We start from the raw sequence: 19,592 nt of genomic DNA, 5'->3' as shown, positions 1-19,592 counted from the left end.
GGGAGAGTTTGCTCTTGTCCCAGTTGACCCGAAGACCCAACCGACTGAGGTGAGCTAACACCATGTCCCTGTGTTCACGCAACTGCTCCCGCGAGCTGGCCAGGATGAGCCAGTCGTCGAGGTAGTTGAGGATGCGAACGCCCTGTTCCTTGAGCGGAACAATGCCCGCCTCCGCAACCTTCGTGAAGACGCGGGGCGACAGGGCCAGCCCGAAGGGTAGGACTTTGTACTGATATGCCCGACCCTCGAACGCAAACCGTAGGAAGGGTCTGTGACGAGGCAGAATCGAGACATGAAAGTACGCGTCCTTCAGGTCGATCGCTGCAAACCAATCCTGGGGACGGACGCATTCGAAAATGCGCTTCTGCGTAAGCATCTTGAACGGCAGCCTGTGAAGTGACCGGTTCAGGACACGCAGATCCAGGATTGGCCGTAGCCCATCGCCCTTCTTTGGTACAATGAAGTAGGGGCTGTAGAACCCTGACTTCATATCGGCTGGAGGGACCGGCTCGATTGCATCCTTCGCCAGGAGGACAGCAATCTCCGCCCGGAGAACAGGTGCATTGTCCAGGGACACCTGAGTGTAGTGGACACCCCTGAAGACCGGGGGACGCCGGGCGAACTGAATCGCATAGCCGAGTCTGATAGTGCGAATGAGCCAGCGGGACGGGCTGGGGAGCGCTATCCAGGCTTCCAGACACCGAGCCAGCGGGACCAAAGGCACCACAGACGCACCGGGGGTGGGGCAGCGAAGCAGAGTGCTGGAACCCGACTCGGACGGCGCAGCGGCCCGAAGTGGGGTCAGACTCTGCGAGGTGACAGTGTGAATGGGAGACGGCTGGGGGGCGGCCTCGAAGTGAGAGTGGGCTGCGAGTGGCAAGGCGGAGCCTCGCGCGCTGATAGCCGCAATCTCTTGTGACCTGGAGGATTGGGAAACTGCTCTTTTTGTGATGAAGTGGGTACCGCTGGACTCCGGAGAGCCAGCGGCGGGACAGACAATTTCACAAATTCCCCCCGGCCCTCCTCCGGGGGTGGGAGAGACGATGGAGTCCTCTCCCGAAGAGCAGGAACCTTCCCCTCCAGGTCGCCCGTCTCAGGGTCGCGTCTTCCTCGACCTCTTGCCACCTGGCTTGGCCTGAGCAGGCTGGGCGCCGCGTCCGCGACCGGGGAAGCCCTGACCGTGATCCTCAGATCACCCTGCCTACACGCCAGCGCACCGTCACCCCGGCCGAAGCCAGAGAAAACGGCGGCACGGGGCATAGGGGAGGGGACCCCCGCTCCCTGAGAACCAAGGAACGAGAGTCTCGATCTCAACACTGCAATAGTCATGTTCCCACAGTGAGAACATGAACTATCCACAAAAGCTGCTTCAACATGCTGAACGCCCAGGCACGTGATGCAGCGATTGTGGCCGTCAGCGGGGACCAATGAACGACCACATCCGGTAATGCACAGACGAAATGACATCTTGAAAAAGACGCAGGGTTCGTCTGTGAAGCTCTTTTAGGAGTGGAAAATTCAGCTCTCTTGTGCTGAAGCACACAGGGAGTGTCACGATGTGTTCGGGTACACCACTCCCCGAACACAACGGAGGAACCGGCCCAAATCGCAACAGACACAATGCTGGGAATTGGAAATTGTGTGCTGTCAAAACAGCAGTTGAGAGCTTTAAGCTCAGGCTCCTCGGGAAGCTCGCGACCTCGCTGAAGTGCCATCACACCAACACAAGAAGTAATTTTCCTTCTTTTTTCTCCTTTGCTTGAAGAATTCACTCAGTCTGAAAGCTGGAACACACTAGATGGCTCCGAAGCGAAAGACAGAGTGCGATGGCATCTGCTCCCCTATTTATACCACCTGGCGGGGGCGGTGCGCATTATGCAAATATCGCACGCCAACTCCATTAGCCTGTTGTAGTTCACTCGAAGCTGATAGGGCTCTCTAGCGATATCCCAATTCGTCGGTCACTACTGACGTACGTCGAACGTGACCGACTGAAAGGGAACTGAAATCTGAGTGCAGACATAGAAAATGACTTATGATGTATTTCAAATATAAGATTAATATGTAATGAATAAAATGTACTTCAAATGTATTGCCTACAACATTATTTTGTATATATTATTATTATATTTTAAATAATTCTTAAGTGTATTTCCTATGTCTGATGAGTACATTTAAAAGTGTATGATAGATGGGTTCAAGTGTACTAAAAGAGGTAACTAAATACATTTTTTTAATACAGAGATAGTATGTTAAAAGCACATTTTAGTTCATATTCATGGTGTCTCAAAATAGCACAGTTGAGTACACTGAGACATTCTTAAGATTATCTTAAGAAGTACTAAAGAAGAGCTTATATTAAGTACAAAATAAGTGCACGAAAATAGAGCACTTTAAGTACATTATGGAAGTGTACTAAAATAAAGTGTATTTTACTGCACTTTTTTTCACCATGGTACCCAATACCTAAACTTAACAACTACCTTAATACCTATTAATAAGCAGTAATTAGGGAGTTTACTGATGCAAAAGTCATAGTTAATTAACCTTAATTAGTGTGTAATGTTGCTGTTTGAGCATAAACAAAGTTACGACGCTCAAAGTTCATTGCAAAGGGAGATATTTTCTTTTACAGAAATCGCTTTTTAAGGACTACAACAAATGTCTGGTAGGGACTACAAAGAGCTTCTTCCCAGGTTGGTGACATCACTAACCCTAAAATTTACATAAACCCCGCCCCTGAGAACACAAAACAAAGGGGGTGAGGCCATGTTGGGCTGCTTCAGAGAAGAGGAAGAGTTGTTGTAGTAGAGTGTTGTTATTATGCCGTCATTTTACATCAGACTGCTTCACAAACAAGGGTCAAATTTAACGCTGGATTTGCACAAAAGATTAACATGACGACACATGCTAGTGGATGAGTTGAATCAACTCCACAGCAACTACATAAATTTATCCACTAACCGTTCAGAAACGTCCAGTTTCATTCTAAAAGTTGTAACTTCTTCCTGAGTCTCTCCATCAGTGTCAACTCCGGTTTGATCAATGTAAGGCTGAACACCGTTACTGACAATCCTCATTTTGGCTGCGTGAGATTCTCCAGCTTTGTTGTTGTTGAGCGACCGAAGCGCGAGCTGTTAAAGCTCCGCCCTCTTCTGGAAAGGGGGCCGGGAACAGCAGCTCATTTGCATTTAAAGGGACACACAAAAAAATGGCGTGTTTTTGTTCACACCCAAATAGGGGCAAATTTGACAAGCTATAATAAATGATCTGTGGGGTATTTTGAGCTGAAACTTCACAGACACATTCTGGGGACACCAGAGACCTATATTACATCTTGTAAAAAGGGGCATTATAGGTCCCCTTTAATGTGAAAATAGACCAGCAGGGATGAGGTTTAGACCACATAATGGAAAAAGTTTAAAATCAGCCTTACAGAAAGTCACTCAGAACATTTTATTGAGAAGAATGCAGTTGCATTTAGTGCATATCCCAGAAAGTAACCATATTACAAAAAGCAGACTGTCAGAAAATCAGGGTAGCAGTCAACAGCTTGGCACAAATACAATTTGCCAATAACTGAAAACTAAAATCATTTTCAAAAGCAGTAAGAATTGTAGTAATTTTCAGATGTTGTTTAGTGTAAATTAGATTGAATTATTTAAAACATTGTGCGGCGTGTCATTTCCATTTCTTCAAATATCAAATCAACCTCTTCAGATATCACACAATATGCCTGTGAATCTCTTCAAGTGCATCAGTGTAACATATAGACACAGATTTTGTTTCTGAATCATTGAGCAATCTTGAGTTGTGAATCATTTCAAGGAAAAAGCACCAAGATAATGCCTTAATATGCCAATGCAGCCGTTATCAATGAAGGAGATGGTGAAATCACTTCAACAAAGTGACTAGAGCTGATTATGGTTTATGTAGAGGAAGTGACATCACAGAGAAAGGTGTTGGATAACCCAGAGAGCAGCGTTTATGAACCCATCCGATTCTGCGTCAACTTTGGACAAAGAGTGATTATTGCCTGGATACCACAACAATCTGTGGACACATGGAGACAATAATGAGCCAAAGATCAGAGAAACGCTTCATAGAGGAAACCCCACCTGTAGTTCACTTACCTCACTGGTACCTGCAGTGCCTTCAGGGCTCTGTAGTATTCAATACCCTGCTTACTGGGAACACGCTTGTCATCTTCACCCAACATCAGAAGTACTGGGGTTTTTACCTGAGGAACAAACCATAAGCACAAGCTGAGCAGTTGAGAAATTAAAAAATCAATAATGCATCAGAACAGCATCCGCTCACCTTGTTCACGTGTTTTATGGGTGACTTGTTTAACATTTGCTCCAGAGTAGCAGGTTCAATATGAACGTCTGTGTTATATTCATATCCAGCTTCCACCATACACCTGAACACAAACACACCCAAAACAATCAGCCATCACAAACATCTAAAGCTTAAGTCTTATTTCTTTCAAACTTTGCAGACCTTTTACATTTACAAACAGCTTTTTTACACTGCATGAAAGGTAATATCCCAAAAAGTATAATAGGGGCACTTTAATATTTCACAACAAACTTCAAACTGGTGTGAAATTTCACCACTCAAACAGAAATGAGGGTAAAACAATTTATCCATTAAATATGATCTGAAATCATCCCAATATAATTCAGTATGACCACTGGATGTGATGGTTAATGTCACATTACCAGTCTGGAATGTCTGTGCTGCCGATCATGGAGGCCAGATTCGTGACGGGATTTCGTGCCACACACGCCTTGTAAAACTCAGGATACTGTCCAATCAGATGACAAGCCAGGAATCCACCGTGAGAGCCTCCCATCACAGCGATCTTCTGCTCGTCAAAGTCACCTTGCTTCAAAACACTGTCTACCGCCAACTGTTTAGAGTTAAACAAACGGTATATTATATATAGAGAGAGAGAGATTGAAAGTATAATCACAACACATATGTCGCTAATTATTCCAGTAGGGCCTTTAACTTTTAGAACTTCTGAAAATATGAAAAATTCAACCAGAACAATTAAACTAACTTGCTAAGACTTCATATATTTGGTTGTACTGATGCTTGATCATGTGAGTAGGAGCTCAGTGAGCGTTAGTGCTCACCTGCACGTCTTTTACGTCCTGTGTACCGACGTTTCCTGGTAAGGAGTTGATGTTATCCTGACCAAACCCAAGTGAGCCTCTGTAATTCACTACAACAGGAAAGACACACATCGGAAACATGACACATGAGGGGGGAAAAACTTCCTAAAATCACTGACTTCTCAGTGATGATTGATTCAGTGATTCCTGCCCATACAGCCCTAACATCTCAATATTAGCCTAGAATTTTGGCTTAAATGGATATTTTATCCTAAAAACAAAACTCTGCCATTTACTCACCCTCATGTCATTTGAAACTCATAAGACTTTCTTTCTTCCACCAAACAATGAGAACATTGAGTGTTATGTGCTCTTTTGTTCCTGTGTAATTACAATGAGGGGACTGAATTTTTCAAGCTCTAAAAAATGGTTGGCAAAAGCATCATAAATGAGGTCCATATGGCTTATGGCACTATATTTCTCTGGAATTACACTATGAATCATTCACACTGCTCCTACTCTCATGACCTCGCCAAGTCAAGCTAGAGTGGATGTGATTTTCACTTGAAATTTTATTCTGCTTCTCACACAAGGCTATTGTGTGACATCAAAAGACCTGAAATACAGCACGCACTTCTTAAAGGCGGCATAAAATGGAAGTTGCGCTAGTCTTTTGTTCTCTATTGTGTCGTATATCAGAGTGAAACGGCTTCTGAAACAAGAACAAATGTAGGGCGAGGCTTGATTTTGTCTGTGGGGAATTGATTGGATGTTTGTGGTTTGCTATTGGTGGATCTCATGTGAGTGACAGGTTGATGAATTCATGTATTTTGTGCCAAAGCAATGATAAATGAGCCACAGTTTAGCTCACATAGACTGAAGAGTTTTGAGAAAGTGACCCAAATATTGAGAAATATGGGACTATACTAAAGCAACTGTTCTTCATGGAGAGCCAAATCATGAATCTGATGGAATGACTTGATGTTGTATATGGTACGAACTATAACCGCTTCTCACCGAGCAGGACGCTGAAGCCCATCTTACACAGAACTGCTGTGGACAAAATCCACTCTGTCACCAGCACTGAATGAGGGCCGCCTGACAGACACACAGAGAGAAGACCAGCAAAGCAAGATGTTAATGTCACGCGTAAAGTGTTCGTTGCATCATTTTTATATTGTAGAATACAAACAGCGCTAAAGAACAGACCATGTGGCATGACAATGAGAGGTAGTTTGCTCCCCTCCGACATTTCCTTTGGCTTCAGCAGAACAGCATCAAAGTCCAAACCAGCTAATGAAGAACAGAGAGTTGTTATTTTCCCATGGAAAATGATATACAGATATACTGTAAAGAGCAACATGTGAACACTAGGACTGTCGTGATTATTGATTAATCTTCTGATCATGGTTATTCAATCTAATTGTGCAGTTTAAATTTCAGCAACATTATGCCATGTAAATAAGGGAAAGGGTAAGCGCTTAAAGAAACGCCATCAAATGCATGATATTGTGTCTCCTTTTCTGGTGTGGTAGGGAGAAACAGGAGTGTCATAATCTGGCACGGAGTAAAGAATAAAGAATATGAACACTTATAAAGCACACAATGGGCTTCCTTCATACGAAATGCAGGCTTATGAGTGACAAGAACAAAAGAAAATGAAATTGTTCATTGTAATTATCAGTGTGATCGTGACAGGCCTAGTGAACACACACATACACACACATACAGAGTGCTAATATTTAGTCCAGCAGCATTTGGGCTTTTGTTGGGACAAATGCTTGACTTTATTTGGAGCTATTTTCTTTGGAGGAGCAAAAGTAACTGGCAACACTGTATCCGAAAGGAAAGCATCATCAATCTTGCTAAATATCAGCACATATATCAGTATCAGATCTTACGGTATTGGCTATTGTCCTGCTCAGGTGGGGGGCTGAAGTTTAAAGTCTGCCAGCTGATTTCCTCCTGAGGTTGTGTCTCCTCCAGCATGACCCACGACATCTTGCTTTCAGATCCCTTCGCTGGCAGGAAACCCACCCGCTGCGGAACAGATCATCTAAATTTACCTTATTATAATTAGGGGTTGCACCGACTAATCGACTAGTTGACTTTAATGCTGTGCCATGACGCTTTACACATGACATCGACTAGTCGCTGATCATGGCCTATAGAGGGCGCAGCAGGATAAGAAATCTGTGTCATGCGCGAGACGCTGTAAAACACACGAGACATGAGAGCAACGGTCATATATGTCTGTCTAGCGCGTGTTTACATAGAAAACAATGTTTAACTGCTCAGAGCAAACAAGGGACTCATGAACAACCATCACAAAACAAAAAAACAGTCATGGATCATCCAGGTACCTACACAGTATTGAGAATCAAGGGTTCACAAGCTTTTGAATTGGGTCATATTTATAAATTCAGCTATTTTTTTTGTCTTGTGGACCTTTGTGTAAACATTTTTTATGTAAAATATCTTACTCAGGACAATACTAAATAAAAAAAAAAGACATGCATTTTGTATGATCCCTCTTAATTTCTTAAAATATTCACATTTTCATATATATACACAGAATGTATGTGGGAATACCAGGTCTGGAGGGCGGTTTGGTGAAGAGCAGCTGACCACCATCAGATCTCTGTGAATGTTCAGCAAACTCCAGCTTCCTTCCTTTGATTCTACAGCAGCACAGAGTACAGGGATATTAGAGGCATACAGTACAGTACAGTACAGTACAGTAGTGTTACATGAGAAGTCATGTGTTACACAAGGCAATGAGAGTAGCTCTACATACGGGAGGTGAGGGATGTGACTTCACGACTTGAAGTATCAACAACCAACAGATCCTGTAATATGCAAACACAATGTCAAGTCACCTTTATTTATGCTTTATACATACAAAGCAGCTTTACAGTGAAAAACAGGAAAATAACAGAATCAGTGATGCAAACAGAATTAATTTCTGCTGTACAGCAGCTCTAAGAAGACAACCGAGTCATGGTTCAGCTGAAGTCAGTTCAGTGTTGATTCAGTTCAGTTCAATAACTGTGTAAAGTTCATCAATCATGAAATGAGTTCAGCTATTAATTAAGCTATAAAGCAGTTCTGCAGAAAACAGTGATGTCATCGTCCAGCTCAGGTCAGCTCATATTCAACAGTGTCAGTGCAGTCAGATCAAAAACACTGCAGAATATTAAGGAGCTACAGAAACTGATTAACTGTTCAAGAAATCGAGGAAAAAAGTTAATAAACTCAAAGCCAGTTCAGATCCAGATAAAGAAACATACACTCCCATCCCAAAATAACTGATATGCATTATTACCTCCCAGAACAGTGGGAGAAAGTGAGTAGAAATGCAGTCACTCCAAAAAAGTCACATGCTGAGCTGACGAACAAGAACAGTTCATGTAAACATGATTCTGTCATCGTTCACCAGGGCCTGAAAATTCGCTTCTGAAACAGAAGGTGAATTCCCGCCTTAGATGACTCCTATATAGGGGATTTTTTCATTGAGAGGAGGTGTTGTGTTTTGGACGTTTTTAATGTCAAAGAAAAAATCAATTATCTCACCTAAATGTTTGAACACTTAATTCAATGCATTTGTATAGTGCTTTTTACAATATTACTTTAAAGGTACACTATGTAACTTTTGGCCCTCTAGTGGATAAAAAACAAACATGCACATATTTTGAAGTAAGAACATTGTTTTTAGGGATACACCAATACCATTTTTTAAGGACCGAGTATGAGTACAGATACTTTTTTTCTAGTACTCACCGATACCGATACTGATACATTTATTCATTTCTCTCTCTTTTTTTTTTTTTTTTTTATGTTGCAGTTTTCCAAGCACAACACAGTGAGACTAATGAATGTAGGACAGCTTCTTTATTATTACTCTAATGAAAAAAGTAATAATTTTTATGTGCTTGTCACAAACTTAAAGAACACAAATTTCACAGTGTCCAATAACCTTCAAAGGGCATAATTACCAATATATATAATTGTTGTTATATAAAAACAAATTACAAACAATACAATAAATACTATAGAGATATAAATTAAATAAACTTGTTTTTCAGATACAGTAGGTTTATTTACCATGTATACATTTATTTAACATATTTTGTTGTTTTATTAACATGAATGACAAATAAAGGCTACAGTCCCTTTAAGACCGAATCCATGGATACTGACACACATCCTGTTTTCACCCAAATGTTTACGTTCACTTAAGCCATAACCGACTGTATTTACGTGAGATACTCCACGCGATGGACATTTTGACAACTATGTGTGCATTTGACCATTCAGGCGCGAGGAGAACTGATCGCTGTCTGAGAGAACTGGGATCGCGTGCGAGAGAGAGAGAGAGAGAGAGAGAGAGAGAGAGAGCGCTTCTGGTCTGTGTCATTCAGCGCGATTCCTATCCCGCCTTCACTAATCGATAACAAATTGTGACTAAAAGCATGCAGTTCGCAATGTGTGTGTTGTCATCATTAATTTGAAGTATTTCCACACCTCTGAGCTGACATTGTTTCTGCTGCTGCCGCCGGTGTCTCTGTGCACAGAAAATTCTGTCAGTTACGTCACGTGAGGTATCGGTCTTTGGTATCGGGGGTATTTTTACATGAGCTTGGTATCGGGCCTGATACCAATACTAGTATCGGTATCGGTGCATCCCTAATTGTTTTGGTTGTGCTTCGGCTCTGTGTGACTGTTCAGATAAATATGGTTATTACTGTAGCTTTACCCATTAATAGACACGGTTTAAGTTGATCTTAATGTGATCTTTATGTAGCAAGAAAAGGTCAGGCTCTGCACCGAGGAAAAAATGATGATGAGAAATGCAACGTTTGTGCTATTAGGTGATGAAAGCAATGATAATGGAGGTTGTTTAAGTAAAACTACCCCATTCCTGCTTGCTGCTCGTTTGTAGTGCAGACGCGATGTGACGCCATTTGCGTGTCAAATTAACACATTTAATTGGGAATTTCCAACATAATAACGATATAAGCAATTAAATTGTGCGCAATACCCACAATCCTGCACCGAATTTCAGGTCATGATTCACCAATTTTGTTCCAAACCTGTATGACTTATTTTCCTCTGTGGAATAAAAAAGCTGATATTTCGTCTGTCAGTCTGTTTGGACCACACCAACTTTCATTGTACAAACAAAAAAAAAATACTTTTTTTGAAATATCTTCTTTTTTATTCAACAGGTAAATAAAAGAAACTGCAAATGGATGCAATGAATGAAATAAACGAGTAATATGTATTATAATTCTGAGAATATTTGTTAGTAATTTGCAATAATTAACTAAAACAGAACCCAAAAGAGTGTGAAAAAAGTAGCACAGCTAGCTACTATGATTAATAGATATCAGATATCGCTGCATTGAACTATAGTTTTTTTAGATTAGTCAGGTAGTCGACTACTTCAACCACTAGTCAGCGCTGTCAGAAGCCATCAAGAGCTCAAGCACGCAATAACCTGAATGACCTGCTTGTTTTTCTTAATGATGTGAGTACAGATCCGTTATTGTTTTCACTGTTGAAGACCTGTGAATGTTATATGAGGAGGCTGATGCTGTATAATACCACTGGGATAACTGTTAAAATGAAGTTTAATATATGTATGCACATATTGTTTGACGTCAGACGTGGATATTAAGGTTATAATGTTGTGTGTCAATGCCTTTGCCTATGTTAAAAACAAAATGAAACCCGTTTATTTTAATGTTTTTACGATACATGTAAGAGACATAACTGTTGCAAACACTGGGCTGTGAATTAACAGTGTTAGGGAAGGTTACTTTTAAAAGTAATGTGTTACAATATTGCATTACTCCTTAAAAAGTAACTAAATCTGCCCAGCCGGTGTTATTAATGTGAGAGAGGTGTTACAGTACCTTACGGCATCTCTGAGCACAGGAGATCAGCACACGCTGACTGTCAGCTGACCAGCAGCGGGGAGAGAGCATTGAGCTGTAGATCCCAGTAAAACCATCTGACACACGCACACACAAAATTGACCAACAAAAAAGATATTAAACAGGCAAGAGATCTTCATTTGAATAACATGTTTTCTGAACTTGAGTTTTTATTTATTTTATTTTTTTACCAACCAACCAATAAATAAATTAAACAATAGTATTCAAACATGCACGTACCCTCTCTGGCTCTCTGCACCACATCAACCACGACACTCGTCTGCTTGGTGTACCAGTCATACTGCAAACAAACCACAGCAATACAGTCACAACACTTGATTAAAGTGACTGGTAACACTTTACAATAAGGCTTTATTTACTTTAAGAATTGGCCACACACACACAAAATACACACCATACATAGTCGGCTGCACTGCTGGTGTGGACCGAAGACGCCACACTCCAGATAGACGATACGGCAGTGGTCAGGACTTAGCCGAGGAGAGCAGACAGCGCTGGAGTTACAGGATAACTGTTCTGAGAGCATAGATTCTAATTAGGAAAGTCAAAAATTAATAATTGTGAGGAATTTCACACACACACACACAGCTTACCACATTTGCCACTAGCCAGATCCACATAAAACAGAGACGACCTGCAGAAATGACACTGCTGTCAGTATGCTGGCAAATATTCAGACAGTGCATTTAAACAACACAAAAATGAACAGATTCTGAAAGTTCATCTTCATCAGACAAATATTTCCCATCACTCACCTTCTGTTGGCGCAGTATTTGAGCCCCAGTCTGAACGGCTCGTGCCACCAACCCACAAACACCAGCCCTGTGTCATTGGGTGACCAGAACGCCTGTGAGACAAGAGTTTAGTTTGTATTATTCAGCTTGCATCTATATTTTTTATAAGAACAATAACTCTGAGCTTATCATAAAGAGTCAGTTTTAGTTTAAATGTGTTTTACCAGCATATAAAATAATTATCTGCATATAAAAAAAAAAATGTGACATGAAATCTCAATTTGGATTAAACCGCTTGATTGATATGGATTATTTTTACGATGTTGTTAATGCATAAAAGTTTTCATTCAATTTGTGTTCTGAAGATGAATGAAATTCTGTTGGGTTTGGAATGACATGAGAGAGACTATTTTTTTTTATTTTTGGTTGAACTAACCCTTTTAACAGCAACTATTCAAGGCCTAATTTACTTACATTGCTGCAGAACAGCTGTATGATGTTAACTCATTACTTGTTACTTGAACATGTTTATAACATCATCATTATGTTTTAGTTGTTGGTGACCTAAACTGTCTGTTAAAGTCTCAGGTCGCCTGAATTTAAAGACTGAGGTTGAGAACTTTTGACTGCTATTGTATCTGCTAAATGTCATAATCATGCATTCACTAAAGTTTTCAGTGAATTTTAGTTAAATCTGAAATGTTATTGGCTTCAGGCGTCTAGGTTTGTGCTGATTGGAGCAAAAAGAAATGTTCCCCTCGCTCAATCAACTGGTTGCTGAGTTATCATGTTTTTAGTTAGCTGTAGCGCCCCCTGTGGGTGGAATTTGACGCAATTTAGCAATGCATCCTCAGTATTCTGTTGTCTATGCACATCACAGTTTGGTAGATATAAGTAAATTAGTCAAATTGGGTGACAGCCTAAATTTTTTCCAACACTTCAATGAATCAAATATGACACATGATCATTTAATCCAAAGTATAGCCATTAAACCATTTTGGGTGAACAGAAAAGCAGCATTTTATTCTTAGTGTGAAGAACATTTTATCAATCAGATTCTTTTTATTATGTTACTTTAATAATCCACTTGTGCACTGAAAGCTTCAACGAATGTTAAAGGTTCTTCATTGAACCATAAATGCCAAGAAATGCAAAAAAAAAATTATTTTTAAGAGGTAAGGAAGGATATTCAAAATGCTGGAAAAATACACTGAATCCTACCTGTCGCTCTTATCAAACAGCATTTATTTAATCGCAAACTTCAAATATAGGTCACTCCAAAATCAACGTTTAATGGCAGACACAATGAAGATTCATAAAGTCAGCATACTGAAATGACATTGAAGCCTCTCCATTGACATCCATTCAAAAAAGCCAGACCATTCTCACTCCAAAGGCGTCCAATAATAAAAATGAAAATCATTATACCCCAGCATATAATATGAAGTCACTTTATAGTGTGTACGTGGCCAATGTGACTATGATTTTTTGCTCTCTCAGCCTTCAAGCAGAAGCAATATGAGATGTTAAAGCTTATTTCCATTCAAATCAATATAAAATACATCAAAATAATGTTCCAAACACAAGACTCGTACTGTACCTGTCCTGGAGAGATGTTGGTGGGTATTCCTTCCAGCACTGTGATGTTGCTGCCCTCGATGTCCAGCACACAGAGCACTGGACTGCTTTTATTCACAAGCGCTTCACCCCAGTCTTCATAATACTCAAACTGATGCCCCTGTCACACACACACACACACACACACACACACACACACACACACAGTCATTCCCAAATTATTAACCAAACTAAAGTAGGCGCAGATGGCATATACAACGGCAAAATTTTACCAGGACTGTTTCCTCCTTCTTGTCGGTCTTGATGGTCTCCTCTTCATCAGCGAGCACACCCGTCTCAGGCCCCTGCAGTACAAGTGAACATGAGGTCAGATGAAGAACACACTAATAGAAGCATTAGAAGGAGTGTGTGTTTTGTGTAAACCTGGAAGTATGACTCTGTCTTGGGTCGTTTCTTCTCAGCTACATACAGGAGGTGAGTCTCTGAATGAGACCAGACCATACAGCCAAACTGATCTGAGAACAGAGAGCACATGAGCCCTCATTATGAGTGCATGTTTATGTGGACTGTTCAGGACCACCCAATAAGAGTGTGATATATCACTTTCCTATGAACAGCTCCATGGGACTGATGTATGTATGTTCAATGTATGTTGGATGATCTGATGGGTCCATCCTCCAGATGGACACAGTGTACACAGGGTTGAAAAGCTTTGAGTAATGAACCCTTTTGAGACGCAGCTGAGAGGAAAGGCTGCGAATGTTTTCCTCTTACCATCTTCATACACTTTGCCGTGTTTGTTGAGAGTCGTCAGATTAAGACACTTCAGCTTCCTGTTCTTGTGCCAGATCTAGACAGAGATGGAAAGAGACAGAGCGCTGCTGAATCACTGGAACAAGGAAAAAGACAGCGGTAACACACGGACCGACTGCGATGTGACTGATACTGAGTAACAAGGTTGACATGCTGCCAGTATTGCGGAGAGCACATTACAGAAGTTGGCGGTCTGCTCTTTACTACCCAATAGGGATAATGGTGACATCAGTGCTAAAGAGCATTGCAGTCTGAGTGATATCGCCTTGGGTTGAGAGGAAGAAGAAGGGCTTGCCAACTGGGAAGACATTTTTACAAGCCGACACGTACAATATACAGCCAGTTTTCATGCATGGCAGCCAGTCATTAGCTATGTTTCCATCCAAAGTTGCCAATTTAAATTATGTGCAAAATTGGAGTATCACTAAAATTGGTCGCATTTGTGAATAAAGCAGCGTTTCCATCCAGTGAGCCGAATAGAACAAAATCTTCACTTCCTGATAAACTGGCGCTAAATAATTTTGTATATAATAAATTACTTGCGCCTCAGAGCACGCTCTTGCTTTCGAAAGTGAATGCATGTCAACATTACAATTTAGAGTAATCTGATTACAGATTACTCTAAATTGTATGTTGACATGCATTCTCTGTAAAGCTGTTTTGAAATGATATGTATTGTAAAAAGTGCTATACAAATAAATGTGAACTGAATTGAATGCCTGCTGTTTGGCAACGCAGTTCTGGGAGGGCATTATACTGAACCACTTTAACGACAGACTTTGCTCAGGCATTACAGAACAACCAAAACAGCATTTCAGATGCTGTGCAGCAAGATCGGTCTGCTGGTTGGTCCAGTTATGCCGTCCCATCTCAAAGTCACATCTTTTTTGATGCACAGGAATTTATTCAGTAAATGTGTTTCCATCGTAGTTTATGTGCATGTTTTCTCATCTGACAAGAAGTTTATCCGACTCAACTGAGTGCATACATTTCTTATGCGCATTTTTATAATTTATGTGCATCTTGGCGTTTCCATCCCAAAATGTGCATAACACATCCTGTTAACAGACTTCATAATATTTTCACACAAGTGACATTTCGAGAAATTATTGCAATGCAGTTTGTGCGCAAGTGCGGAATAGAGATCAGCCAAAATTAAACTAAAAACCGGCCGGTTGGCGATCATGTGTTTGGAGCACGAACCGGCCATTTCTGATTTATGCCCGGTCGACCGGTGCACCACAACAATTATTTGCACTGGCACAAATGCTCCCAAATAAATATTAAAGGGGGGGTGTAATGCTATTTCATGCATATTTACACTGTTGAAGAGTTGGATTCTCATGCTAAACATGGCCAAAGTTTCAAAACACGAGTTGGACGTATGACAGAGTATTTCTGTGCCAAATATACTACTTCCGGTTGTGGACATGTTTCGAGTATGGCCTATATGACGTCATAAAAGGGCGGAATTCCTTGTATAGGCACTTCTCCCAGATAAGTGTGCACACACACATCACTCAGAGAAAGAGCAAGAGCACGCCCATCAACGCGCTTCGTTCGGGATACGGAAGCTGAGAGATTTTTCAACAGTGGCTGTGTCCCAATTCAGGGACCCTTTGAAGGCTGCATACACCATCGAGGCATTCTCATTTAAGAAAAATAACCGTTAGATTGCAACGTAAGAAAGACATTACAGTACTTTACACCTCACAATGAATATCAGTCAATTTTATTACGGTTACTTTTTTTAAATATGACATCCTTGATGACGTATGCAGCCTTCAAACGTGACCTCCGGAGGACGCAGCCTCCGAAATGAGTGTGTTTTTGGTTGTGAGGGAAAGATTACCTTTTTCAGCTTCCCAAAGAACTCAGCATTAAGGGAACAGTGGATGAAGTTTATTTTTACGGGGCAGCAACGGAGTTACACACGTATGTTTGTTTGTTCCCGGGAATTCGGTGATGGATGCTTTGTAAACAAGTCCCAGTTCGGCGCTGGATTTGCAGATCGCGGGTGGTGAGTAAAGCTGCATCAGATGTCTGTGTTTTGTTGGCAATCGGTGCACAAGTGCATATAATGTAAACAACACGAAAGTTTTTGTTCCCTTTTTATTTATAATGATGTCGCAGCTAGCAGACAGTCTCTATGCAAAAGCTCCAGAAGCTCGGCTTTTTTCGGAAAGACTCGGTACAGTGTATCTATCTTTTATAAATATGATAAAACTAAAGACTTTTCGGAGATATGAAGGATGCAATATTACTCTATATGTACTCAAGATTAACATGAGATTGGCAGAAACTGTGTGTGATACCCCCCCTTTAAGGTCGCACAGATTTAATTTCGAGAGCATATGCGACCAAAATGATCACAATTTCGAGCCTCTACTATGTATTCAACCGTTGTAGTGTATGAACTTTATAAGGTTATTTTGTCATTCAACGTCAGAGTCTGAAGCCCCTCCCCCTCGCTACATAAATTAAAGCTGTGACAGTTGAGTGCATGAAGAGTCCAACATTCCACACTTCATTATTTTAGTTAATTAAGTGCATCATCCGGGTACTTAAAGTGCACTTTTTCAATTTTTGGAGTTTTCAGTGTGAACTACTCACACTATTCATACTACAAACAGCATAGAATAGTACTTCCTCTTATCTTAAAATGTAATGCCTAGCAGAAAAAATAAAAATATTTAATATTTTTTAATGGCCTTAAAATCAGGATACTTTAATTTCAGACTTTTTAATGCCCTGCAGGAACCCTGTTATCAGTTTAACCATTATCGTACAGCCTTAGTGTCAGGTAAAGTCATAAGGTGTAGTCGTAGCGTAGGTACAGTAAGTAAATTAATTGTGAAGCAATCTGACCTCCAGGAACTGCTTGTCTTCTCCTTTAATGCTGCTCTCTCTCAGCACAGCCTTCATGTCTCCGGACGGGGAATCCACGCTGAGCAGCCTGAACACACGGAGACAGAGTACATGTTACCAGATCTCAACATGATACTTCTTGCTTAAAGACATTACAGGTTACTTGCTTAAAAACTATCCATTTAAATATCTTTCCTTGATGATATATAATGAACAGAAGCACAGACAGTCGAACGGTGAACCTACTCTCCCTTGATTTCAGTGCAGTTTCCGGAGGGTCCGGAGTAAACCACTGACGTGTCATCATGAAACACAATGTACTGACGACAAAACTTCACACTCTCATTCCTCTCCAAATCCCGCTGAGTCCACTCTGAAAAACATAAAGTCATGTGTGAGAGATTATTGCTCTGTAGCGTTGTTTTCACTTGTAAACCATCCTATCGTTCAGCTCCAAATTTCTTTAATGCACTAAGGTATGATAAACATTAACATTATGAATTTCTGTAAAGCTTGTTTGTAATGTATTGTGTATTGTGAAAAGCGCTATACAAATACAATAGAATATTTATAAATATATTGGTATTTTAATATCAGCATGTTATACATGTTTTATTGAAGAACAAAGCCACACACTGTCTAATGCAAAAAAATAAATTTTATTTAGAAACAAAACTGAGCAAAAATATGCAGATGCTGATATTTATGAAATTCTGATGCTTGTAAAATCTTTATAACAGTATAGCAGAAACTTTGCATATGTGACCCTGCAGCACAAAACCAGTCATAAGTCGCATGGGTATATTTGTAGCAATAGCCAACAAAACATTGTATGGGTCAAAATTATCGATTTATCTTTTATGCCAAAAATCATTAGGATATTAAGTAAAGATCATGTTCCATTAAGATATTTTGTAAATTTCCTGCCGTAAATATATAAAAAAATATTTTTGTGAGTGGATATGCATTGCTAAGGACTTCATTTGGACAACTTTAAAGGCGATTTTCTCAATATTTTGATTTTTTTTTGCACCCTCAGATTCCAGATTTTTAAATAGATGTATCTTAACAAACCACACATCAATGTAAAGACTATTTATTCAGCTTTCAGATGATGTATAAATCTCAATTTCAAAACATTGACCCTTATGACTGGTTTTGTGGTCCAGGGTCACATATAAACATCAGTCATCACCAATAATGTCTTAGTAAGATGATATTTTAAATGCTTAGTTTTATGATCAAAGCTCTTGTAGTTTTAAAACACATAATGCAATACAATGATGAACAAATAAGCTATAAAATAAGTCGCTTCAGTGTTCATCTTGAAATATATATAAGAGTTTTTCTTACGTTTACTTTATAAAAAAGCAAAAAGACGTTTTTACAATTATACTAAAAAGCCTTTTACTTGCTGAAAACTATCAGTCAGATGACAGAGGGCATGTGGTACAACAGGTTTTTAAGCAAAGTTTTGATCATTCTGATAAAGGGCCTTAAAAATTTGTGTATGAAATATGATACAGTAGGCTTTAATGATGGTGGTTAGTTTAACTGGTGTGCTTTAATAGCTCGTTTGACATGTCAGAGATGATAGCTAGTTTAAACCTGTATAGATGTTGCAGTATTGTCCGCCGTATCGTGACGTGATCACCGGACCCACATCAGCGCGACACAAGGCGGGGAACCGACACTGCTCCCGGTACAGCTGAGCGATCTCCGCCGGCTCCCGGAGCACCTGAAACACGGCATGATGATATACATTAGACATACACACAGTCACGAGAACGTACACTGAATATATGTATCACAGAACATGTGCATGTTTAGATTTGATCATCTGCTCTCCGCATGTGACGCGGAAGTTGTGAGAATGACACTGAGCTGTTTTTCAGCGGTTGAGAATGAGCAGTCTGTGTTCTGCTGCAGTGTAAAGAGTGAAATACACACGAAACGGTGTTCCTGTAAACGATATTTCAGTCATTTGTCTGTACCTTCGAGCCCATGACAGCGCAGTGTGAAAGGAGTCGCTGGAGAGGAATCCTGCGATTGAACATGGAGCTGAGGGGGCGGAGCACGACCCACCGGTCTCTGCCTCTCATTGGTCAGATGCGATGACGTGGTGTTATTTATATCAGTCAAGTGACTTTTGTGTTTACATCATAATCTTTTTATTATACTTGATAAGTTTTATATTAATTATAAACATTTTTTCCGCTGTGTTTTTAGAATTATAAAATTATATATTTAGGCCAACTATAACAGGGAGTACAAATAAGAAAAGCTGTTAAAACTGTTTTTATTTAACAAATTTAAGATCTTGTGAAATAGCAAGGCCTTTCGTTAATTATTTTTTATTTGTATACACAACCAGTCAAAAGTTTGGAAACATTACTATTTTTAATGTTTTTGAACGAAGTCTCTTATGCTCATTGAGGCTGTATTTATTTCATAATAAATACAGAAAAAAACAATAATATTGTGAAATATTATTACAATTTAAAATTATGGTTTTC

General features: G+C 40.1%; 1 protein-coding gene across 1 annotated transcript; it reads right to left on the bottom strand.

Annotated features, from left to right (window-relative positions):
* Nucleotides 1-3,437: 3,437 nt before the first annotated feature.
* On the bottom strand, nucleotides 3,438-19,173 carry apeh (acylaminoacyl-peptide hydrolase). The gene is made up of 23 exons (XM_051903226.1): nucleotides 19,071-19,173; nucleotides 18,685-18,814; nucleotides 17,323-17,449; nucleotides 17,077-17,164; nucleotides 14,170-14,245; nucleotides 13,819-13,910; nucleotides 13,668-13,739; nucleotides 13,418-13,555; nucleotides 11,839-11,930; nucleotides 11,677-11,717; nucleotides 11,478-11,599; nucleotides 11,303-11,363; nucleotides 11,042-11,139; nucleotides 7,921-7,972; nucleotides 7,716-7,804; nucleotides 7,025-7,163; nucleotides 6,333-6,416; nucleotides 6,141-6,221; nucleotides 5,145-5,233; nucleotides 4,725-4,915; nucleotides 4,321-4,423; nucleotides 4,134-4,240; nucleotides 3,438-4,053 (listed from the first exon to the last, which is right to left on the bottom strand). The coding sequence occupies exons 1-23, from the start codon at nucleotides 19,131-19,133 to the stop codon at nucleotides 3,948-3,950; spliced, it is 2,241 nt and encodes a 746-aa protein (XP_051759186.1). The 5' UTR covers nucleotides 19,134-19,173; the 3' UTR covers nucleotides 3,438-3,947.
* Between the last annotated feature and the right edge of the window lie 419 nt (nucleotides 19,174-19,592).

This window comes from Ctenopharyngodon idella, chromosome 8 (assembly GCF_019924925.1).
Source record: "Ctenopharyngodon idella isolate HZGC_01 chromosome 8, HZGC01, whole genome shotgun sequence".
Classification (NCBI taxonomy): domain Eukaryota; kingdom Metazoa; phylum Chordata; class Actinopteri; order Cypriniformes; family Xenocyprididae; genus Ctenopharyngodon; species Ctenopharyngodon idella.
The sequence above is the reverse complement of the archived record's forward strand: the minus strand, read 5'-3'. Positions and strand labels throughout refer to the sequence as shown.

Excerpts from the sequence above, each read along its gene's own strand:
- apeh (XM_051903226.1), bottom strand. The coding sequence starts at position 19,133 with ATGTTCAATCGCAGGATTCCTCTCCAGCGACTCCTTTCACACTGCGCT. Across the intron at positions 18,815-19,070 it reads GCGCTGTCATGGGCTCGAAG|GTGCTCCGGGAGCCGGCGGA; the intron begins GTACAGACAAAT and ends GCCGTGTTTCAG. Across the intron at positions 4,241-4,320 it reads CCATAAAACACGTGAACAAG|GTAAAAACCCCAGTACTTCT; the intron begins GTGAGCGGATGC and ends TTTGTTCCTCAG.